Genomic DNA, 26,805 nt, shown 5'->3' on the forward strand with positions numbered 1-26,805 from the left:
TAACATTAGTTACAAAAATCTCTTTACTTATTCTTGTCTTCATTAGCGGCGAAAACAATGTTTCCTACAAGAATCTTTCATGCACAAATATTTTTTTATCACGCATTCGCACTCGTAAAGTTTTATTTTTTGTGATGAAGAAATAAGGCAGAATTTTTCTTCCTTACTTAAAGAAAAAACATCAATCATATACGAGTAGTTGGAATTTTCGAAATAATAGCAATGTTAATTCAGAAGATGATGTCTTGTGATGATTTAAATTAAGCACTTGTGTTTAATTTGATGTTTCTTGATTGTGAGGGTGAAATTTTACAGTCGATTGTCTTCGCTCATTTCTTCAAAAGATAGGATTTTGAAAATCAGTACATTAGTATTTAAATAATTTTAGTATTTACATAATTTTATTATCATTAAGTAATTTAGGATAATTATATTTTATTAATATTCTTGTCGCTATTTGGTAGACAATGTAAAAAATAACATTTATAATAATAGTGATAATATATGATAAACTATAGTAGAATTTATCAAGATAAAAAATGTGTTAATTAAAAAAGTAAAAAAGAAAATCGGTAAATTTAAAAATACAAAATATGTGTAATTAAAAATTAATTATTTTTTAAAAATGGTTTTTCTTTTCATTTTTTTCTAAAAAGCATTTTTTTTTTCTTTATTACTTTCTTTGTATAGGAAGCATAGTAGTAATGTTCATCACAATAATCATCATGAAAGTTCAACATTTAATTTTTCATTTATCTCCACATTTCAAATCATTCAAAATCTGCAAAATCTTTTCTGAAAATTATGTCTGCTTCTTTATCTGTGTGAATATGCGTGCAAACTTGAAAATAATATAAAGAAATAGATAAATGGAATTTGAAATTATGTTTTTTTGGGGTCTTTAAATATAATGTATTAAAATAGAATCGTTTGAAAATAGAATTAGATTTTTTCGATCCATATTAGATACTTTTGTAAATTGTCTGACTATATGCTCCATAGATTTGTCATTATGACTGTCTGTCAGTTCGTATTTTTGTGAATACAATAGTTAAAGGCACGCCAAAGTTATGTGGCATATGATACTGACAATAAAGATATACAAATTTAATAATATCAATTTTGAACGCCAACTGTCATATTATAAAGATACAAAATGCTCACTATGTATTTGTTAATATACAATGTAAACTAACACAAAAAGCGCATAATTGTGCAAGTTATCAAGAATGCCGATGGGAAAATATTAATAATTGTCATCTCTTAATGATGCCTTGATTTGATGAAAAAACAACAAATACTGCAAATGCGAGGATAACATGCGTAATCTATTTCTTTATATATTTTTCTTTAGAATCCAATCTATTTCTTTCCATATCTTTACAAAAAGCCCGACCCGAAAAGTACAATGAAAAGAGAACCGGATCATTATCAGTTAATATTGATTTCGAAACATAGATAGCGCAGAAGAAGCACATATAAAACAACACTCACTAAAGGTAACAAAAAATAAGCAGCAAATCTTTATTAAATAATAACATCAATACAAAGCACTCAGAGCGAACTCATTGAAGATTAATACTGCAGAGTATTACCTTGATTGTATAGACTGTGTAGTTCACTCGTATTTTTATAATATCCACAAAATACATTGAATTAGCGAGAAGAAACTTCGAATCTCAAGTCTTAATAGATTATTTACACTTTAGTCGCTAAGTGACTGATAATAAGTAAATATGATTGACCCGGCTATTCTTTACTCAATAGCAATCTGTAAAACTCTCTTCCTTACGGTAAGACTAACTGCATAGAGAAACAATTTTGCGGATTCGTAATAGTATATTTAGAATTCTCTTTTACCAATTGATTCTTACAAATAAGAGAATCTCAAGCTTAATTTTAATTGAAAGAAGTAGATAAAATTCGTCGGAGATCTGTATATTGGGCTCCTGCTCAAGTTCTTAAACGGAAGCTTTCCATTCTTTCCCTTTTATGATTTAAAAAAATACAAATAAAGTGAAGCTTGTGAGCTTCCTTTTTATTTGGGAGGCAAATTATTTCTAAAGTGTGTTAATGGGTAAGAGGTCATTCAAGAGAATCTCAAGCTTAATTTTAATTGAAAGAAGTAGATAAAATTCGTCGGAGATCTGTATATTGTGCTCCTGCTCAAGTTCTTAAATGGAAGCTTTCCATTCTTTCCCTTTTATGATTTAAAAAAATACAAATAAAGTGAAGCTTGTGAGCTTCCTTTTTATTTGGGAGGCAAATTATTTCTAAAGTGTGTTAATGGGTAAGAGGTCATTCAAGAGAATCTCAAGCTTAATTTTAATTGAAAGAAGTAGATAAAATTCGTCGGAGATCTGTATATTGTGCTCCTGCTCAAGTTCTTAAATGGAAGCTTTCCATTCTTTCCCTTTTATGATTTAAAAAAATACAAATAAAGTGAAGCTTGTGAGCTTCCTTTTTATTTGGGAGGCAAATTATTTCTAAAGTGTGTTAATGGGTAAGAGGTCATTCAAGAGAATCTCAAGCTTAATTTTAATTGAAAGAAGTAGATAAAATTCGTCGGAGATCTGTATATTGTGCTCCTGCTCAAGTTCTTAAATGGAAGCTTTCCATTCTTTCCCTTTTATGATTTAAAAAAATACAAATAAAGTGAAGCTTGTGAGCTTCCTTTTTATTTGGAGGCAAATTATTTCTAAAGTGTGTTAATGGGTAAGAGGTCATTCAAGAGAATCTCAAGCTTAATTTTAATTGAAAGAAGTAGATAAAATTCGTCGGAGATCTGTATATTGTGCTCCTGCTCAAGTTCTTAAATGGAAGCTTTCCATTCTTTCCCTTTTATGATTTAAAAAAATACAAATAAAGTGAAGCTTGTGAGCTTCCTTTTTATTTGGGAGGCAAATTATTTCTAAAGTGTGTTAATGGGTAAGAGGTCATTCAAGAGAATCTCAAGCTTAATTTTAATTGAAAGAAGTAGATAAAATTCGTCGGAGATCTGTATATTGTGCTCCTGCTCAAGTTCTTAAATGGAAGCTTTCCATTCTTTCCCTTTTATGATTTAAAAAAATACAAATAAAGTGAAGCTTGTGAGCTTCCTTTTTATTTGGGAGGCAAATTATTTCTAAAGTGTGTTAATGGGTAAGAGGTCATTCACGTCTGTGTAATATGAATGTGCTTTATATTAGAATATAAGAAAGTTGAATGATAATAAATCTTGCATATTTAATTGGAAATGAAAATATGCTACTAAAAAGGTTGCAAATAGTTCATTAAATTTTCAGTGACATAGTATTTTTTTAAAAACTTCTCACTTACACATCTTATTGTCAATTTAATAATTTCGCATTAACCAAAAGTATTAATACTGAAATGTAGTTATAGGATGCAACTGAGTTAATGATTTTCAATTGAAAATGAAATAATTTCCCTCTAAAACAATTTTCTTCTAGAAACTCTCTTTAAAATGGAAAAGTATGTCATTTTAATAGCATGTTTTCGAAATTTCAAAGTAATCAATTCAAATTCTTACAAAAAATATATATTAAATTGTAGTCATTTACTTCAACATTTTTCTTTCGTGATTACAATTGAAAATTCTTTGTATGAATACTTCAAGAAGTCAATTTTACATTGCAGAAAAGAAGTAGAAATTTGTTTCTTTGTAGAAAGACTTCAAAAGTTACGAACTATCTACATTTTCTACACAGAGAAATCGATATTATTTTTCACATATTTAGTTCCCCAGGAAATTTTGTTATCTAAGGTATTTAAATTGCCTGAATTCTGTGTCGCACTTACTAGCTTTCTCAATAAGGTTTGATGTTTATTATTTCTATATATAAATATGTATGCCAAAAAAATTTGTATTTAAGTATAAAGAACATTGGAATGTTAAAAATCCCATTCACAGAAAATGAGCTCAAATAGTTTTTAGTTTATAAGTGTCCTTTTTTGAAAAAAACTAAAGAAGAATACATAAAAAAAATTGTATTTTAATGTCTCCAAACTTTTTGGGGTGCATCTATGAAAACAACAACAACAACAAAACTAAAGGTAAAAACAAACAAACAAATATTATCAGTGTAGATGCTTTAATTTAATTGGAATATTGAAATATTTTAACATATTATAGATTAGATGCACGTAAAATGTAAACAGGATATAACAAATTAGTAGAGGAATTAACCTTTAATTTGAAATTCAATTCTGAAATTAAATGCTGCTTCCAAAAAAATTTCAGAAAAGTCGAACTTTGGTTCTTTTAAGGAATTCTTGAAAGAAACGCCTTCAGGGCTTTAAAGTTTATTTCAAATGGGTTTTTAAGATTTTTAACTTGACCAAAAGCATTGTATATTGTTTAGGATTAAGGGATTAAATTTCTCATTTGCATTTGAAAAAGTAATGTTATTTCTGCTCTTGGTTTTCTAAAGCTCATTCTGTTTCAAAAATAAATGAGAGGGGAATTCTTAAAATGTCTTCTTCGTCTTAAGCGTTAATATGCTTACACTCTCATTTCAACAACATAAAGGTTTTTGTACATTCTTTTTCCTGTTATAAATTGGCGGCAAGTAAATTTTTAACGGGGAAGTGTTTAGTCTCATCCAATTTACTGCATAAGGATTTGCAGTCCGAACAAATTAAAGTTTTGGCGGAGACCTAATCCTGTAAGAAAAGTAAGATCCAAACACATACGCTGTGATAAATTAGAGGATTATGCTATGTAAAAGAATTCAGAAACAATTATTTCTTAGAATCGTTTAAATTCTTTTTACTTTTTCTAACTTTAATTGTAGTCATACGTTATAATGAATTTCAAAATAAAAATACAAGCAATTTAACGGAGTTTTATTCATTTTATTAAAAAAGAAGACATTGAGTTTCTTACAATTAAAAAAAAATTATTACTTCTTGAAAATAACATAATTATTTTATTTCGTTTCATAACAAAAGAGAAATCATTTTAGTAATAACATATTTGAATTTTTTTTTTTTTACTGATAATTTTGTAATTTTTCTCCGCTTTTTTATGTAAATATCTATGCTAAAAGATTATGTTCAAAGTCATGAAGGCTAAAGGAAGCCATCTAGTTTTAATTGTGAAAAAATTTATACTAGTGTAATTGTCGAAAACAATAATATGCAAAGGCAATATGAGGGATATCGGTTAAAATCGATGAGTTATTTGATAAATTTAATTATTTTCCCCTAAGTGATAAGAATGGAAATTTAATTTCAAAATTTTGCACATTTTATAGTTTTATTTCATATTTTTATCTATACCAAACCAAATTGAAAAATATCGTTTGCTCTGTTAATAGTGAGTTTTTTTTGCTTCTGTTCTTGTTCTTTATACATTTAATTTTCTTTCAGAATTTTAAGTGTTTTTTCGTTCTTGTTTGTGTTTATTCACTAGTTTAATGTGAAAATATAAGTGATAATTGCCAACAATAAAATAGTTGTTAATTTCTTTTTTTTTTCTTTTTTTATAAACATTGAATATCCCAGTTATAGCTGCGTTTTAACCAGAATTTAGAAGTTCTACTAGAATTATGATTTTCAAATTAGAGTTACTTCGATTATTAAAAGCATATATACTCACTTGCAGGCTTCCATTATTGTTTAAAAGCTAAATAAATGGCGATCTTCTTGTATTTTGAACTGCATTTCCGCTTTAATATTTAACTGTGATAATTATTTTTCTTTAAATATCAATGCAAATTGGAATTTAAAACTTAAATAACCGCTTTAGAAACTAGCTTGATTACCTAATTATGTGAGCCGCTAATATATTTTTGTTATTCTGAGTTCGAGCAGGCGCAGGAATTTTGATAGATTTATTAGTTCTTATTAGCTTTAATTTTTCCGTATATTATTTTGTAAATAACTATCATTCGTCTCTGTTTGTGACTGGCAACATGATCTCTTTTTAGTTGAATTATATTTTAATAAAATCAGTTGATTTTTGATGGCATAATTCGTTGCTTGTGCCTGAATCTGTTGTCTTTTTTTGAATGCTTTAATAACTTTTATAATAAGTAAAATATTTGCAAATAATATGTAACAATAAGGAAGTTTTATAAATTGTATTTGTTGTTTAAAAATGGAAATTAACCATCTTCCAGAAAATCGCGTGAAATATGTCATTCATATTTCATATGAAAAAATATATATATTTCAACAGTTGTGGATACCGATAAGATATATTCTTCATATACTTCAAAATCATTTTGTATGTATTTTGTATTCGTTATGTAATTTTTGTACTGATCTATGATTTTAAATACTTAAGACAGACTATTTAAAAATTTCTACATAAAAACTGTTGTTGTTTTTTTCTTCTACGTTAAAACTGGTTTCTTTTTTTAGGAATATGTCAAAATATTCGTTCTTGAAAATGATTATCTTAACTATTTGCTTCAATTGTAAGATAAAACTAATTTTTATATAATATTTCTAGATGTTCCTTTCGTTGTATATAAAATTGCTTTTCGGAAATGCTCTAAAATCCCTTTTTTGCAGCATTAATAACGTATAGAAAGCGATTTATTCTGTTTGCCTATTACATAGTATTGTTATATATAACATATCTGAATTCATACATGTTTAAATTATTCTTTTGAAACTTAGGTCTAAAGAAGCAGAATTACACCGAAATATAAAAATTTTCATACGAAGAAAGATTTTTCACAACATTTATTAAGTTTCAAGCATTTTGCATACTCCTGGAATCTTTTACTTTAATCATAACAGAAATTTTCACAATAGGGTATTAGAAGTATTTCAACATGCAAACTAAATTTACTAAAGTTGTGAGCAACGTTTTTTTTGAATAAATTGTCTCTCTTTAATCGTATATAACGGTTTCTAAAAGTCATTACACAAATATTTTAAATAAAAGGCCTTTTTTGAGATTTCTTTTATTATGATTCACTTTAGAATTATAGACTTTAAATTAAAAGTATTTATTTACTTTTATTACTTTTGGAAATATTCATTTTTTAATTTATTATTTATAATTATAAGAAAAAAAAAAACTACTTGAAAAATGCTACATATTTTTTAGAAATTGATGTTTGAGTTCTGAGAAATCATTTAAAAAAAGATTCTGTAGAAGTGGGAATTTTTGTGATTAATAACATTCGTCTCTATAAGATTTTATTTTTCATTCATAGTAAAATTTCTTATTTTTGAGAAAGAAGCGTATTCCTGCTATGAAAAATTAAAATGTTAAATTAGTTGTTCATGTAAAGCATATTACAAAAGATAGTGCATTATTTAATTGTTTTCTCTTCATAACAACATAAAAGTATGATTTTTAAAAATTATATTTCTTTATATTATATTTCTTTAAAAATCTTCTGTCAGAGTTTATTTATTTTTGAATAAAATTATTGCGCTTCATGTAGCATAAACTATGTTACATAGATTGTTTTGTTTCTCAACCCCTCTCACCCAGCTCAAAATAATTAAAAATAGTATATATATTAACGAATTTATCGAAAGTAATTTCAGCCACTGAATACAAATTGACAAAAAAATTAGATTACTTGAAATTCATTAATATAGTGCATTGCCGCTCTATCCGTTTTTTTTTACATGCCCAAAGTAGATTACTTAAAATAAATTGCAAAATTGTCTTCTAATTTATGTTCAAAAAACATATTACAATGTTTGGCAAATAAGCAGAAATTACCTAGCATTAACTAGATTAGATATTTCTCTTTTTTGACAGGGAGTCATTTCAAGAACTAATTTTTTTCCGAGAATGTCTGATTTACATCAAGAGAAAATATAAGATCACGGTTTTAACTAAATCCCTTCCTCAAAATTGTTTTAAATCTGCTACATTCTTGCTTTAATTAACTTTATTCCAAAGAGAAAAGAAGAAAAACATCTTTGAAATGCAATTTCCAACATACGTCATATTTTAAACTCAAAGCAATTTTCCCCAACCTCTTTTTTCCTTTAATTTTTCCCTCACCAAATTAGACCAAGAAGGTTTCGCTAATTAAAACTCGTTTCCTTTAAAGTTACAAAACGCAATCTTAACAGCGCAACAACATTGTTTTCGACATTAATTAACTGGATGACTGTGTTTAGTGCTATAATTTCTTTTACTATGACACGCAAAAGTGTTAATTACCCGCTCTGCAACTACCGTGGGGATTTAATTTATTGCTTTTTTGGCCGTTAGTTTTATCTGTGAGAATCTTAACAAAAGTTAATGGTTGCTGGCTTCATATATTCTGTCTTGCAGTGCACTGCTTTATTTAAAGTTAAATTAAGAATATAGTTTTATATGAATAATAGTATGTTAACTTTAAATTATTGACAAGCGATATAGACAACGGATAAAAGCGATATAAATAACAGATAATTTGATGAATGGTATAGATAATAAATTAAATAAATATGTGTTACCACAATTCTTTATTTAATCTTTAATCACCACAATTCCTTATTTAACAATTTCAAAAAGACAGTTCACTACATAACCATTCAGATTATATATCCCAGTATTACATGAAATTGATTGCTATCATGGTTATATTAAATCGCTATTAATTTAACTTCATTTTATGGATATTCCGCATGAAATCAAGTAACTGCTTTTTTAGCTTCTCAAACTATGTTGTTGTTGTTGTTTCTTATGGCATTTGCCATGGGCAGGTCCGCTATTCGAAGACAACCGATTTAAGCCTGAGGGGGAGCGCCTCTTGTTTCTATAGTAGCGCCATCTAAGGCCAAGAGACCGACTTAGCTACACACACGTCACTACCTTTTTACGGGGCCGACTTCATTCACGCATCGTAATTTAGACCTGAATCAGAGAAAAATCCCCCTGATCCAGTACCCCTAGTGGTATTACTCTCGACATGGTGGGCTTTGTGACCACGACAGATTTAACGCGCGACAGATTAACGGCGGGGTCCGAACTCGCAACCTAAGGGGCGCGAATCCGACGCTCTACCAACCAGGCTATCCCGGCCTTCCCAACCTGTAAAATTAGAAAACAAGATATTAACAGATCAAATTCCCTCTATGTAGGCGTAGCCATTACTAGGCGATGCCACTTAATAATTTAGGGAACTAGACTAATTTATTTTAATTAAATTACCTTAGTGTTATTGGAATGAAAGCACTTAAAAAAGAAAAATGTAGACCTTTGCTTTTATTCAGACAATTTGAGTCCTATTTTGAATGAATTGAAAATTAATTCAATTTAAGTGTGTTGCTTATTTTATGATAATTCATTTGCTGCATATTATGGATATTCCATGTGAAACCAATAAATACTTCTCAAGTGCCATAACAGATAAAATTAAAAAAAAATGTAATAGATAAAAAAAATAAGTAATAACAATTTAGAATCTTATTAAATGTTTAACCAAATCTGTCTAGAGCAGGGGTGGCGAACCTTTATGGATCAAGGTGTCAATTTACTAAGGAAATGTTCTATGAGGTATAGACGGGCCATCACATAATTTTGACTTGTGATTATTGAGAAAATAATAATGCTAACAACTCAAAAGTCTTTATTTACTACGAAAAACACATTTTGCACTGTATAGTAGTAAATGTTTTAGTTATACGTGTAATTCAAATTAAAGTAACATTAGCGTGGCTTCTGTTTGCAGATTAGATGACAAATAACTTATATTAGGATTGTAAGATGTTACTTTCAGCAAACTGCATGCTGAATTTGAGTCATCTGCCAAACTGTTTCTAAGCGAATAGTTGGTGTTATTCATCTCTGAAAATAATGACTTGCAGGCACATGAAAATATAGTTAAAATAGCACGAGCCAGCTTCTTCAAATAGTTAAATATGTCTGGAATAGAATTCCATGTTTCCAAAATTTTGTCCCTTGTATTTTTACTTATTTTGCTTGTTAATCGTTCTGTTTCAATCAATTCCAACTTTTTCCTTATTTCAGTAAATTTTTGAGTCCATATTGAACTAGACTTGAAATCAATTAGTTGCATTTCAAATTATACGATTTCCAACCAATCGAATTGGGAAAAGCTCAATTTATCAAACAAAGTCACATGCAAACTGTTTTGATCGGTGGTGTGCCAAAATATTGTGTGGTCCAGAATATTGTGTGGTCCAAAATATTGTGTGGTCCAAAATATTGTGTGGTCCAAAATATTGTGCGTGCCATCAATGGTCCAGAATTTCATCTTTTGTCGGCCTGTACTTTCGTATGCATGTGATAGTTCTTAAAAGCAGCGATTCAGATCAATAAAATTTGTAAAAATGCAATTTTATGTCAAATTTTGGTTTTATTAGGTAGGCAGACGTTCAATATATATATTTGCACGACAGATTCAGAGAAAACTGATTCATGCCAAGGATCTCTATTTCATAACTTTTTATTACCAATGCCATGGAAGTCATTCTCGGCCATTCTTAAACTGCACGAATTTATACCCAGGCAAAACATTATTTGAAGGATATGCGGGAAAGTTTCAGTGAGACCACTCATGCTGATTTCTCATGCAAATGTTGTTTCAGTGTACAAGTGGAGTGGTATATCCTCATTTTTTCGCATATTGTCAAAAGAACACGTCACCCCCCTCTACGGAATAAAATTATGAACCTTGGTAAGGTCATGAACACTATGAAAGTTAAGATTTTTATTTTCTTTCACGATAATAGTGTGGTTTGTAGTAAGATGTAAAAAAAAAAAAAAATATGTGTTTAGAAGCAGACTATTGACAGACAATACTTACGAATGAATAGTTGATGCTTTTTATTTTACAAAACATATTTCTAATTCCCCTTGGTAAAGTCCCAGTCAAAATTTGAAAAAAAGCTTTGAAAAGGTGGGGAAACTCTCTCCTGCTAAGTTTGATGCAAGCCACTCTTACCGATTTTGTGTTTTTATTTTCAGATAGACAAATAAGACTGAATATTTCCGCATCTTCATGTTCGTAAAATAGAAAACTCATTAACATCCCGAGGTCGAATGTTCTGAACTGTAACTTTGCTCTATAACTTTTCTTAGAATACTTCTTGTAGCAGTAAGTAAAATCTTAAATGATATAAAAAAATTATAACTTTGCAATGATATCCATTCAGTCCCCCATTATATTCCTCGAAAAACATTCATTCGCTGAATTTTAAATCCTTCAGTCATTTATTTTGACTTATGTCTTTTAATATTCGATGTGAGATCTTCTGGTGCATGCAATTAAACTGCATTGGAATGACATATGAAGTGTCACGATCAGGAGAGAAATTGATATTTAATGCACTCAAATTATCTCGAGTTATTAATAAAATTAATCACTTGCCTTCCTTTCCAATTTTGAGATAAATTGGGGAAATAAAAATGGAAGTTGTTGCTATGAATAGGCAAGGTGATATATTTTTTATGCTGGGAGAATTTTGATTAATTTTGTTTCAAGGTTGAAATATTTGATCATGACATATTGATTAATGATTTTTTTGTTGAAAGAAAACTATTTATCGCATATTTAGGTTTTTAAAGGGATATTAAATGAATAATGCTTTTTTTATTTAAAGATTAAGGGAGGTAACTTTGAAATTCTCGACATCGAAATTTGATCTACAAATAAAGAGATTTTCTTATTTCAAGTAAATTCATACCTGATGTAAAATTTATCATATATACAGGATGAATGATTTATTTTCATTATAAAAATCATAAAAATATTCATTTTTTTTAACATTTAATTGTTAATAGAAAATCGAGAATGTGTTATGATGCGATAAAAAATATATAACCTCAGATGCAACGAATGCTGTTCCAAAATCATCATAATATGTGAATATACAGTCAGTTATTATTGAGAATTTATTTTTATTTTAATGGAGTTAATAAAAATATTAAAATACTGTTTGTGTTTAGTTTGAAAAACTGAAAGATAATTTATGTATTTCATAAAAAAATAGATACTAATTTTAGAAAATGAAATAAAATAACTTATATGTAATAATATAAGATTCCGTTCGATAATAAAAAAATCAGATAGAAAAAGAAATGTATATATACGTATCAAAATTTAAAAAAAAAAATTTTGAGAAAAAGGGAAAAATTAAAGCGTCTTTGTAACTAACAACATTAGCAAAAACTAGTTCAAGGGATCAGCAATTTTTAATCTATATCTATTATGCATTTCTGTTCATTTCATTTACATTTAAAATATCATGAGACTAAAATTTACACTGCAATGCTTTGTAAGGTAAAAACGACTCAGTTCCTTTAAAATAATTTGTTTTCACTTTTGTAGAATTACTTTAAGAAAGAACTTATAATAAAATATTCTCATAAAAGTATTAGGGTTTCTCTTATGGACAACTGCTGAATATTTTTTTTTTGGGGAATAATATAATCGCTTTCAAACTTATTCATTATTGAAGTTTGTATGTTTTGCTATAAAAATCGAAAGAAATATTAATTTATGAAGGAAAATTCATTTTGTATAATTTACAATGACAGGAAATATTAGAATTTGTTATAAAACTACTTGAGAAAATTGGAACCAAGGATATACAATATACCTCAACAAGATACAGAAGACGTCGAATCAAAAGGCTTCGTATTTAAAGTACAGAATTTCACAAACATTTATATTAACCTTTTTTTCTTTTCTTTTTTTGTCGTGTGACTAGTTTAAGCCAAATTTTTGCGCAGTAGCTTCTGAGGGTAAAGACCCCGTAGTACCCGAGGACAGAAGACCCGAGGACGAGGACTTCTAACTCAAATGAAGATAACACACATACACTCGCTTGCCCAACCCCTTTTTACGGGGAGGGGGGGCGCTCATTCACGCACCTCACAGAGAGAACAACCATGCCCGAACAAGGACTCGAACCCGGAATGCCTCGATCACGGGGAAGACACGCTAACCCTAAGCCAGGAACTCGGCATCGATCAGCTTTCTTGAGTACAATAGATCTCAAAATATACGGATATCAGTTTGGGGCAGACACATTTAAATTTTCTGTGAAATCGGTCAAACAACTTTATTAATGAAGACAGAAAATGTTGAAGGCGTCAATTTAATAACTTTAAAAAAGTGTTTTGTTTCTTTTTACATTCTGTGAACTAAAATACCATATTAAAATATCGCTGCTTGAACATATCAGTGAAAGGTATTTAGCCACCTTGACTTATTTGTACTCTGGAAGATTTTGTGTATGGATTTTTTCCCTTCAAAGCTACTTGGATAATTGGATATTAATGTAATTAAAATTCAGAAAATTGCAATTTTTTTAGTTTTCCAAAGAATGTTTAATGTGAAGAGCTATTATTTTTTTATTATTCACAATGTTCATCCAAATTTCTAGAGAAAGTATTGCCTATCGAGCATAATATAATAAGTCATTTTTCAGGCTGTCAAATCTACAAATATTTTTTGATCAAATTAAGTCAATAAATACAAAAATCAAGAACATGATAAAAATGTTATTATAAAAATGTTTCATGTTTAGAATGACTAATTGCTATTTTGATCCTTTACCTAATTCGTCTTCTCTTTCAGGAACATGCGATCCCAATCGCAAAGATGCTAGAGGCCCAGTATTCCGTATGGAACCCCCCTCGAGGGTAGAGTTCTCGAACAACAGTGGCACAGAACTTCGGTGCAGTGCCGATGGCTACCCACCGCCCAGACTGACTTGGTTAACTAGAGAAGGTAATCCTGCCAGGGATGTACCAGGATTACGTCACACCAGATCAGACGGTACTCTGGTATTCCCACCTTTCCCAAGGTCAGAGTACAGACAGGACGTCCACGATGCTGTGTACCAGTGTTCCGCCTCGAACCCTGCTGGTATTATCATCAGCAGAGAAGTTCATGTGAGAGGAGGTGAGACTTTTTTCAATCTTTGCCCATTTTTTATCACTAAGTGAATCGAAAGTGAAATACCTTAAAAAAGAGGAGATACATTAATAAATTGATGCGAAATAGAGTATTAGTAGGCTGCACAAATGTGTTTTCAGTCGCACGATACTGCGTGTAAGCACCTTATTTCGCCTGAACCACCAGTCCATATACATTTTTAGTTGAAATAGACAAGCGATTTTTGTGTTTAAAATGCCCATAGTGTCTTATAAATTCCTTGTTTTAAAACTTGAAATGCTTATTATCATTGTTGTTTAGTAGCTAAACGCTAAATCCCTTCATACTTTTTGCAAGGTAGTCTTTTGTTTTTCTCGATACTACTTTTAATCCTGGAATACACAAAAATTATCCAAAGAGCTATAACTCTTTGATATGTAGTTTTCCAAGATCCGATATGGTCTCATATTCGGTGTCCTAAAATCTTCATTGTAAACATTAATGTCAGCATTTGCTTCTGTTTATATAAGAAAATGTTGACAATACCTGTAACATTTATAGAGGGATGTATGCGTGAGCTGTACAATGGCTGATTATTTACGTTGCAGCATGATAATATTCCCCAAAATTACAAGGAATGAAAAATATAATACTTAATGTTCCCCTTGCAGTATGATTATGAACAAATAAATCGTTTTCTGTATTAACTTTGACTTGAATGATCACATCATACAGCTGTTCCCATAAGAGAAGCTTCAAAATTGTTGATCTGGCAATAGAGGCGGCCATAAAAAACCCAGAACACTACTTACAAATTACAATCTAAAGACCTGGGTATTTCATAGTCAGCCATTCACATAAAATAAATCTGAAATGGGTCGAAATGACATCAGTATGGAACCGAAAGCCCTGTATTGCCGTTAATTGTATGTCATTCTGGAAATCGGTTAATACATAATGGTTAAATATTAAATACGAATGTACAAAGAGGCTGTTAGATAGCAGATATAATTCCTTTTTTTAATACTTATTCTGTATTTCTTCATGCAGGGGTAATTCTCGGCTTTTTTCAAAAAGCAAATTAACTAGGAATCGGGAATTTATTCCACGAAATGTTCTCGAAAGTTTAGTTATATTAACGTCCCGTTTTAAAGCAACATTAAGTCTATTTTGGGATGGACCTCGTAATTTTGAACCGTGGTCAGATGACGAGGATACCCCCCCCCGAGGATTTAATGGACCCGCCTAGCACGAAAGAACAAACTACAATTGATGGCATTGGCCCTTTGCAAACAGAAAAGAACCCTCTAGAGAAAAGGCATATTGGTACAGAAAAAGAATAGGAAAAAATACATAACATATTTAATTGTGAAACATTAAAAAGGCATAAAATACGTTAAATGAACGCAAACTTTTTACATTAGGAGCTATCAAAATACAAAGGCTCTGACAAAACGTCCCTAACAGAGGATTTAATGCCTGGAAATTTTCTAAGATCTTCGACTTCAAGAGATATCCAATAACACTTATGCATCTTTTAACACAATCAACAATTGCTTGCGTTAAAGGATGGATAAATTTATAAACATTTATAAAGGAATTTATAAACATTTATAAAGGAATTTATAAACACTTATAAAGGAAGTAGATAATAAATAATAGACCCATGTCTGAAGACCAAATCAATAGAAACACTGAAAAAGTCTTTATAATTTTCAGAATTTACTTTTGAATATTTGGACATACTACATCCAAACCATTCATTGTATTTTAAGTGTGTATTAGCCTTCATAATTTTTTTCATAAATACCTGAAAAGATAAAGCAGTAAACCGAACATAAAACAACACTAATATAACGACATATGCTTTTAGGAAATTATTCACCTCCATAAAATATCGCATTTATCTTCTCCGACCGAAAACAGACGGTATAGAAATATTGCTTGTTGAATATAAAATGCGTAAGTGTCTCGTAAAAGCGCGGACAGTAACTCGCTTCCTTTCAGATAGATGGGTCTTCGCGGCAATCGACAGACGAAAAACTAGAGCGCACGCTTCGCCCATAAATAAATTTATCCTTCGATGAAAAAAAAATTATCATTTGACGTGCATCTTTACTTGGTTGAAAGGTTTGTAAAATAGAAAAAAAATATTTATGAGAAAAGGATTTTTATCTTATGATAAAATATTTGTGATGATTTAAGCTCAAAGTGCTTTTGTAAAAAAATACAGATGTGGATAATTAAAATCACTATATAATAAAATTTTTATTCTTTCTTCTTCGAGTATGAATGTTCACCTTTTTAACTATTAATCGAAGAGGGAAATTTACTATTTAAAGTTAATGTTTACTAACGGTTGAAATACTTTTGAAACCATGACGGTTTATTATTTCTATTTCAAAATACATGAACTGATATCTGATATACTTGATATTTCTCGGGATAAAGTCATTTTCATGATTTTTACGAATGAAGAATTACTATTTAACTATCAAAAATCTTCTTTTAAACTTAATTTTTATAATCGTAATCATAATTATCGGTTTGTTTTTTTTGAAGCGTTAAAATGTACGAGCAGAAAATTGTCGACTTATCAAATTTTCGCTTTTGGGTTTATTAGAAAAAGATAAAGAAGGTTGTCTCATTTGGCGACTTATCGCCTCAAAAATTTACAACTTGAGGCGAATGTCCCCCATGTACCCGATTCTCCTGTCCAGCCAATAAAGGGCAAGATCGTAAGAAGTTATCGCCAGAAAAAGTAAAGGAAGAAAATGGGAATGAACGCAAAACATTGGAATTATTTTTAATTTTTAATTTAGTTCATTTGTGAAATGACAACAATAAAAAAATTAAATATTTATTTACTACATTAATTCTCTTTGCCTATGCAATAACAATTGCCTTTCCACTTTCAAGAATACATTAGTTAAAGCTTTCATCCTATTTATCCACTGTCCCAGAAAATGCTGACCAAATTAAAGAAGACATCAGCAGCAACTCTATAATCCAACTTAGTTCACGGTGATGTAACAAGTATAGTTACAACTAATCAGTGGTCATCAAGTTTTCAAAATTTCCATCAAATGGAATGGACAGCAGCTTGCTCCAATGAGTTTGTGAATGTTATCCGATGAGTTGAAATTATATATTGGAAACTAAATGTACAAGACAGTGTGTATTTGATAACTTCTCATACATGTGCGCGCATGCGTGTACTGTATTAAATTCATGATCTTGACAAAATGAGAAGGAATGAAAATATAGGAATAATAACAAATTATTTCAAAGTTTTGCTTCATTAAACATATTATTTTTATACATATTGCCGTAATATTATGAATTAAAAAAATTCAAAACAATTTAATGCTTTTTTCAAAAATAACGTCTTTCCATTAATTTTAATTTAATTTGATTTCTTTATCTTCAAAGATGGAATTTTATTGAAAAAATGAAAATTTATATTGTTTTGATCTTTACTTGGAAAGAAATTCCTCATCGTATATAACATTTACAGAAATAATGTAATCTGGATACTATGATAACTAATAGATTTAGTTTTTTTTCATTTATTCAGTGTATTTAAAGGGGGAAAATGTTAAATTCAAAAACCATTATCAAAACACTTGTCAAAGCTGCAAAGTTCAATCAAGAAAAACCGTAAATATGCGGATCCTGAAGTATTCGTTTTTTATATCTCATTTTCATAAATAAAAAAATATAGTTTCAAAATAATGTATAATCTTCAGGAAGCTGAAATGAGAAAACTTATGAAATCCATAATACGTTTTGTTTAAAAAATGTCAAGAAAACAATCTAAATCAATTGTCAATGTTTGAGAAATATTGAGTTTATTCATATTGAAGTGCATTATAAAGAAATTTAATGAATAATATAAATTATGTCAATACGTATAATAATTTGCGTATTCTGTTCATTAAATTGAAAGATATATATTGTTACGAACCTGTGATGCTGCTTCCCAGCATAGTTGGTTCCATAGGAGGTTCCGGAGCTTGGCGACGAATTTGGTGACATTGGCGCCAAAATAGATTATACCCGAAACATCGAGAATTATCCCGATCCGTCCAGTAGGAACCGAGTTACGCCTCGAACGTTCCTGATTGGTTGAGAGACTTCTAAGCCCCAACTCCTGGGACCTATAAAAGGATTAGGCCTCAGCTGCTGCGTTAGGCCTCAGCTGCATTAAGTTGTGCGCTACGGTCTGCATTAGAGTCTGTTGTGTGCTGTAGTCTGCACGTGTTTTGAATCTTAAATGAAATTTGTGGTTTCAGTTTCGGCAAAAAAGGGAAAGAAATGCAGTGTAACTTTAAAGAAATCATTTCACATTACTTAATAAGAACTAAAAGTAATGCAATTAGGTAATTTAACATTGTGTATTCGTGTTGATTAGGGTAATATTCAATCATAAGTTTGACTTTCATTGAGATTTTAAATACCAAAATCTCACTGCAAAATTCAGTTCCCAAATTTAAAATCTTTTCAGCTAATTAAAGGAAATAAATATGTCTTTAAAAATTGAAAAAAAAAGAATTAATCAGATTAGTTGCATAATAGTTTTGTTTTTATTAGCGAAAAATATATGTTCCCCTAGTATAACATATAAAGTATTTTACGTCAAAATCAAGAGTAAAAAAAAAAAAAAAAAAAAAAAAAAAAAAAACTTATCCATATTTTTTCTTTATGCTTTTGCTAAATGAATAATTTGCAAAGTGCCAATTTGTTCTTAGTTCCTCTATATAACGATAATTAGAGAGTATTTCAACAATTTCAAGATCGAATATCGTTTCACTTGTTTCATCACCGACTTTGCATTATCAACTAAAGAATCTGATATACAGTAATAGCCAATGAAATGGTTTCAAACAGAATTTTGCCCCTTCTCTTCCACCCCAAAGGTAATTTAAATTAATTTTTAAGATGACACAAGTCACGTCAAAACCAAATTTCTGATATGTTTTATACGTTTTGCATATCCGCTTCAATTTTATCCGTAGTTGCACCTATTTGTGTATCTATTTGTGATGTCGTTATATTGTGGCGTCCTTATTCAAACATTTTGTCCGTATTCAAACATTTTGTTCTTATTCATATAAATGACAAATTTTTCGAACAAGTAAGTAGCTTATAATAAAAAATAATATATTTATTTATAATTTTTTACGCGAAATAATTATAAATGTGATAAACTTGTATTTAAAACCAGATTGACAGTTGCAAACGAGTTCAGTTCAATAAAATATTTCAATATAAATATGTGTTTATTACAAAAGTAAATCTCAATACACTTGAATTTTAAACCCCAAGGTGTGTTTAAAACTTTATTAATTTATAATTGAATTTATTTATCAAAATATTACAATTAAAGCAGGCGAATACGTTGAATTTTTTTTTTTTTTTTTTTGCCAAATTATGCATTTGTGAATTCAATATTCTTAATGTTTGAACAGGTTTCTTTATAAAACCATTCGAATATTGTTTATAAGCCTATTTTTTGGGAATTATACTGTTTATTATGATTTTATTAACATAATTTTTAATGCTATTTTGCATCTTTATATGCCATTCCCTTAAATTCTTATCTTTTATAGATTTTTGTACGAAAAATCTCATTAATTATTTTTTTTCACTCATATTTAGTATAATTATTCAATATTCTCTGTAGTTCCTGAACTAGAAAATAAGTAATATATATTCATTTTTCAATATTTTTTAGTTGATTTACAATGTGAAAAAAGTAGGAGTCTTGTTATTTATCATTTGAATACGAATATTTAAAGAGCGCATTAAAATACAGTTTATTTTTTTTAGTTTACAAACTAGATTTAATATTTCTTAAGCTAGCTGCGAAAGTTTAAGCAAAAGTTTAATAAACCTCTAAACTTTAATTTTTTATTCCTCTTTTTAGCCATACTTTGCATTCTATTGTTATACTTCTTTTTAGCCATACCTTACATTTTTATACCTCTTTTTAGCCATATCTTACATTTTGTTTTATATCTCTTTTTAGCCATACCTTACATTATGTTTTATACCTCTTTTTAGCCATACCTTACATTCTGTTTTATATCTGTTTTTAGCCATACCTTACATTATGTTTTATACCTCTTTTTAGCCATACCTTACATTCTGTTTTATATCTGTTTTTAGCCATATCTTGCATTCTGTTTTATACCTCTTTTTAGCCATACCTTACATTCTGTTTTATATCTCTCTTTAGCCATACCTTACATTCTGTTTTATACCTCTTTTTAGCCATACCTTACATTATGTTTTATATATCTTTTTAGCCATACCTTACATTCTGTTTTATACCTCTTTTTAGCCATACCTTACATTCTGTTTCATATATCTTTTTAGCCATACCTTGCATTCTGTTTTATACCTCTTTTTAAGATTTTTGTTTTATACCTCTTGTTAAGATTTTTGTTTTATACCTCTTTTTAAGATTTTTGTTTTATACCTCTTTCAGAAAACGTCCTTTTTTTCCATTTTTTTTAATATTGCTATTTAACTGACATATTTTGATTTTATAGACTTTTTTTTTCAATCTTTTTATGTAAATATTTAAAATCATAACTATTTTTGTATGATTTTGAAAAAAAAATATCTTCCCGAACATAGTTATTTATCTTCAAACATTTTGAAAGCTTAAACTAAGTATGAACTATTTTCATAGCTTAGATGATTTTCAGAAATTTTCACTATATTAATAATAAATGCAACGCATTGATATACCGGAATAAAATTATATTGAATAAACATTAGAACTTTATCGAACTGATTGATTTCTACTAAAAATTACCATTCATTTTTGTTTAATTTTTCACATAATCCCTTTACTCCATTTCTTATGAATTAATAGAATTAATAACAACAATGGAAATTGATAAACGCTAATGCAAACCACAACACATCGAAATATTTGGAGCATAAACTATTCAAAATGGTGTGACATGGAAAACTCTTTCTTTTTCCCAATAAATGTTCCTAGCTAGGAAAGGTCGTCGCAAAACAAGCAACTTGGAGGAATGTTTGATTCACGATCAGTCAGTGGTTCTTCGATTGGAGGAAAGGGACTGACAATGCAGCTGAATCAGGAAAAGTTTAGTTGGAATTGCATAGAATATTTCCTTGGGGAAAAATATAGTCGGTGAATTACTGCAACAGATTCTTTTTTCTTCTCATCCCATTCCCCAATTTCATCTCAGAAATCGAGGGGATGTTGATAGTAAGCGTAAACATTGTAGGTGCGAAAAGTTTGGAGATTTTCTTTTCTGAAAGAATGGAAGCAATTCTGATTCCAGATTTTGAATATGTGCTCTGTCAGCAGAATTCTGGGATATTTGCATTTTATATGCAACGGTGTTTCATATTTTATGTGCAATTTTCAAAACAGTTGTTTGTTGCCTCGTTTTAGGATCTTTCCACACTACAGTGGAAGAAAAATTCAAATTAGTTTCGAATAATTAAAAATGTCACTTGTATATGTGCATTTTCAAGCAGTTATGTTAACATTTTTCAAATTTTATGAAAAATGAATTTACTCTACACGGAATTTTATAAAATTACTTTTCCTTGAAATTCGATTCTTAACTAACTAATTTGATCAATACTATATTTAGTTTTCATTTTTAGTGCATTAAATTATAAAAAATAAAGTATTCTTTTTTGTTTTTTAAATGTCAAATTAATTGTTTGAATATATCTCAATTAAATACAGTATATGCAAGTGCTTTTAAAGTTCTATTTATTTTCTCGAAGAAATAAATAGCCAATTAAAAAATAAGGGCGCCATAACTGTTTAATATCTGCACTTTAAAATTGTAATAAAAGTTAACAGACAAACAAAGGAATTTAGGGGACTCAATTTAATATCAAATTTAGGCTTCGAATATTTGTAAGATATTCAGAAAATTGTTTTCTGAATATTTTAAATCCAAATATTTCTATATATTTACATATTTTACTTTAATGCCAATCAATAAATTTTTATGTTACATGTACGAATAACTCTTTTTTAATAAATTTGATAAAATAAGTAATTGAAATATTCAATGATAATTGTAGTAATTAATTATAAATTAAAATGTTTATATTAGAAAATTGAAATAAATATAATTCTTCTTTTATGCACACTATTAAAAGTATCAAAAGTATTTAAAATTCTATTATTATCAAACTTCTTTAATTATTGCATATAAAATGGAAAAGAATTTTAACTACATTTAGATGCGACTTGTTTGCCTTTAAAGAAAGGAATTATTCATTGAAATACATTTTAATCCCTTATCTATTTTAATTATTAATATTTGTTATATAACACTTCGGTAAATATTTATTCATATTTCAGATAAATTACTTTTTTTAAGATACAGTGAAACCTCTGAATGTTTCCTAGGGATGAAATTCAAAATATTAACTAAAATATTTAATAATATAGAAAAATAATGATTTTGTTGGCGTTTCTGAATTAGTTTATATCCGTTTTAAATCTCAAAGAAACTATTAAGAAAGGTGAATTAAGTGTCTAGATTGTTATTATCATCATATTATGAACTTACATGGTATTTTTATATCAAAATTATGTCAGCATCTTCGCAATGAAAATCTGTACTTGACATTTTTTATTCAAAACTTACAAATCTAAAAATTATTATATTTTTTTATTAAAAAAATTATAAGGATAACTGAGATACGGATATAGCCACTGAAGGGCGAGAATTTTTGTCAATAAACATTTCTGGACCTTTATTACAATTAAGGCAAGGCATTAATGATACTTAACTCATAAGGTTTCGTTTTTATACAATATAAACAAATAAGATACATAAACACAAGTTCAGAAATTTTCAGATTCGTCTGACGTAAAATAGTGCTTCATTCTTAACACCTCGGTTGGGGTCTTTCATTTCTACTTGGATAGTGGTCTACTATTTTTACCTAGGTTGAGGTCCACCCGACGAAAAGTAACAAATATTATAAAACAAAAACTTCCTCTAATTACAAAAGTATTTTTTTAAAACGGCATGAAATATATTAAAATCATTAGAAAATAATATACAATCTTCTTTAAAGAAGCAAAATACTTTTTCTAATTAAAATATTAGTTGATTTGAGTTTCTGAAAATTTTTTAATAATATAATGACTTTAGACATTAAAATTCCTTAGATAATAAAAATTTTAATAATATAATGACATTAAAATCTAATTTTTAGACATTAAAATTTTTAATAATGTAATGGCATTAAAATCTTCTGCTTAGACATTAATATCTTTAATAATGTAATGGCATTAAAATCTTTTGCTTAGACATTAAGGCTTAAATACTTACAGAAAACTTTGTTTCTGCCACTTCAGGATTTTTATATAATGCAATTTCCTTTCTAAAGAATGCTTAAATACTTACAGAAAACCTTGTTTCTGCCACTTCAGGATTTTTATATAATGCAATTTCCTTTCTAAAGAATGCTTAAATACTTACAGAAAACCTCGTTTCTGTCAATTCAGGAGTTTTATATAATGCAATTTCCTTTCTAAAGAATACTTAAATACTTACAGAAAACCTCGTTTCTGAAAATTCAGGATTTTTATATAATGCGATTTCTTTTCTACGTTTTATTTCTATTTTCGTATTTATAACGAATATTTATTATCACTATATAATGTAAAACTGTATAATGTTTTTATATAGTAATGAATATACTGATAAAATTGTTTTACCTTTTATTGTAGCTTATTATGTTTCAAACCTTTATATGTTTAATAAATATACTTTCTCCAATTCATTTCCATTTAACCGCTGAATTAACCTTCCTTTCTTTAATATAAGTTAATACTGTCAGTTAAATAAAAGAAATCATTTTATAATAATTAAACTCAGATACCTTAAAGCTTCAGACAAAAATTAATTCTTTCTAGAAAATTAAATTAAATAAAGAGTAATCAAAGAAAATAGATTATCCTTGCATTAAACTGCAAAATGAGAAAGTATAAGGAAAGGCTTTCTAAAAAAGTTTCGAGATTTAATATTATATAAAATAAAATAAAACGAAACTGCCTATATTTTGTCCCAACTCGTAAAAACATACATCAGGACGAATCGTGCTTGTAGAAAATACTTTCACTTGAAATTTTTCTATAGATTTTCAGCACAATGTTTATCCTTCCCAAGAATTTTATGCTTTTTCACGTCCCGGAAATGTTCTGGAAAATTTTATATACTAATATAAAGGCATCGAACAAAGTTTCCGGTCACGAAAGTTTTGATATTTTCATCAGACGGATATCCTTTTTTTTTTAGGTTTCAACAAGGCACGAAATAGAAATTTACTCACATCATTAAAAAATAATTTTATTTTTGTGAAGAATTTTAATATATTTTATGCTTTATATATAATTAATAAAGAAATCCACAATCCTTGATTAATCCTCAGAAAAAAAAGAAAAGATCCATAATAATAAAAAAAAAATTAAAAACAAATTAAATATATATTTTTAAAATTTAATCAGTGTTATTTTTTTTTCTAAATAGATATACATTTATTCGAAATAGAATTGTCTCAAATAATCGTTTGATGTTTTCTAATACCGATTTAGTAAGTAATACAGCTCAAACTAATTAGAAGGTAAACAGATGTAATTTTTTTTTTCTTTATAAAGCTTAAAAATCTAAATTTAACATTTAGTTATATACACACACACTCAAACACACACAAAAAAACTTATAAGCTCAATTTTACTTGAATTTTTGAATTTTATTCAATGCTTTCAACAATTAGTATTTTGGTTTTAAAATGACTCAAAATTAAAGTTAAAAATATACTTAATTAGTGAAAAATGAATATGGTGAACAGATTGTCTATTAGAAAGTGTTTTCAAATTTTTCCACAAAATAATTACTTTTTTTCATACAAATTACACGAGAGATTTCAAAGATAGTTACAAATTCGAGTTTCAAATATTGATAGATCCTCACATTTCAAAGCCCTTTGAGATCGAAAAACATATATATTTTTTAATTATCTAAGTGTAACGTTCTGCCTGTTTGTGAATATGTTATAGTAAGAACGCTTTCAACTAAATAAAAGAAATATGGAATGTGCCCTCTATACTATTGTAAAATATTGTAATATTTTGCAGATTTTCTTGTCAAATTCTAAAAAAAAAAATCAAAGTCATAAGAAGTCGCTGATCTGGCTCTTCAAAAATCATCGAACAATGTTATTATAAGTCCAGAGAACTAGGGATAGAAATTTTGATTCTCATATTTATAGTCTGAGTTGTAAATGTTTCAAATTTTAAACAAAATAAAATATTGGTTTCAATCATTTTATACTTCAGCATGGATGTGAACATAGTAGCTCAAACAATGAATGACTTAAATAAATGAAATGTGACATTTGATCTTATTGTAGTAGTTCTGAGTCAAATACGAACAAATGCCAAATTGTTTTCAACCGATCGAAAAAGGAATGTCCAAAACACATATCCGCTGCTTTACTTTTCAGTATGCGAAGTAAAAAACATTTGCGAAGTACAAACGGAAAAAAAAGCATTTTTGGCATTAAACCTCTCTGCCTATTTCTGAAACGTGATGATTCAGAAAAGCTCTGAACTTGTTGGCTAAAATTTGATATGGACTGACAATAGAAGTAGCAGATTTTTGTTAATTTTGGACAGGAAGTTTATATGTCTTGTTTTTTGATTACAAGACAGCTCATTAACTCCAAAGCGCAAGGAATTACGTAGATAAAATTTGGTACACAAGTTTAGCATTTAAAATATAGATTTTTACCCAGCCTACATTTTATTATTTTTAACTAATTCAAAGCAACGTATTTGTGGTCTCAACCATGGTTCATATTTTAAACGAAACCATAACCGTAACAACTCCGACCCGTCCGAAGGCATACGGAAAAAATCTGAATGACCAGACCGCCGTGATAGCAACAGTGGCGGGAGCTGTGGTTGAGTCCTAAGGGCCATCACCGGTTACGCTAGAACCCTTCCTATGGGAAGTACATCCTGTAATCAGGAGAAAGGAGTGTAACAGCTTTATTGGAAAGAAAGCAGGAAAGGTCGTGATTCTTCTTGTTGCTGATTAACACTGCTACTACCTGCTGGAAAAATTGAATGTCAGAAGTACTATGAATAATTACTTAGTTCATTATTCTAGAAAGTTCTAACGTAGTTTCGTGTCTGTTTCTAGCATATTTTCCATGTGTTGATCTAAAACTCAAATAAAAAAGTGCATAAACTAGGATATAATGACTGTTATTCTTATTTCAATCCAGCATATAGAATTTTATCTCATATGATGATTTTGTGCTTTCTAGATAGGAGGACATGGTAAATCCTTTAACATCAACTCCTGATGTTTTTTTTAAACCTGCGGGATTGCCTACACAAAATTTCTCGCGTACACTCTAATAAAGGTATTATCCAAGAGAATATCTTGTATGGCATTGACATACAATAGTTACGAAATATTAACGTTTGGCGTGAGTTTGGCACTTTTACTGTATCGATCCTTGGGGAGTTATTTGGCGATTATTCTATGTCATGCATTTCATCATATCTGAAAATCGAATTTGAGTTTCAGACGCTTTTTTCAGAATCGATTGAATCAAATATTTGTCAAGAAGTTGTCACTGCAGTCACAAAATCCCATACCAAATTTTATATATTTAACCCATTGCTTTTTTGAATTACCTCATTTATATGTTTCTCGAAGTACAGACCGACAGGCGGTTCATTTCTCTTTGTATTTGGTTTAAAATTTCAATGGTATCTACACTACAGATGTTTAATGTGTGTTCAGAATTATATCTATACAGTTATCTTCGGATTATTGTTATTAGGTTAACTTATAATTGAACAGCTACACAGACAGACTTCCTTTGAATGGATTTTGAAGCCCGCGGTGGCCTGGTGGTAAGGTCTCGGCTTTGGATCCGGAGGGTT

At 28.7% G+C, this 26,805-nt stretch overlaps 1 protein-coding gene across 2 annotated transcripts in view; it reads left to right on the forward strand.

Moving 5' to 3' along the window:
* LOC129957478 (cell adhesion molecule DSCAM-like) overlaps positions 1-26,805 on the forward strand; it is a 538,584-nt gene that overhangs the window by 258,901 nt on the left and 252,878 nt on the right. For both annotated transcript variants that reach the window (XM_056069803.1, XM_056069802.1), the window contains exon 2: positions 13,518-13,844. In XM_056069803.1, coding sequence (XP_055925778.1) covers positions 13,518-13,844 — 327 coding nt within the window. The remainder of the gene's footprint in view (positions 1-13,517; positions 13,845-26,805) is intronic.

The sequence above is a fragment of the Argiope bruennichi genome, chromosome 11 (genome assembly GCF_947563725.1).
Source record: "Argiope bruennichi chromosome 11, qqArgBrue1.1, whole genome shotgun sequence".
In the NCBI taxonomy this organism is placed as follows: Eukaryota; Metazoa; Arthropoda; class Arachnida; order Araneae; family Araneidae; genus Argiope; species Argiope bruennichi.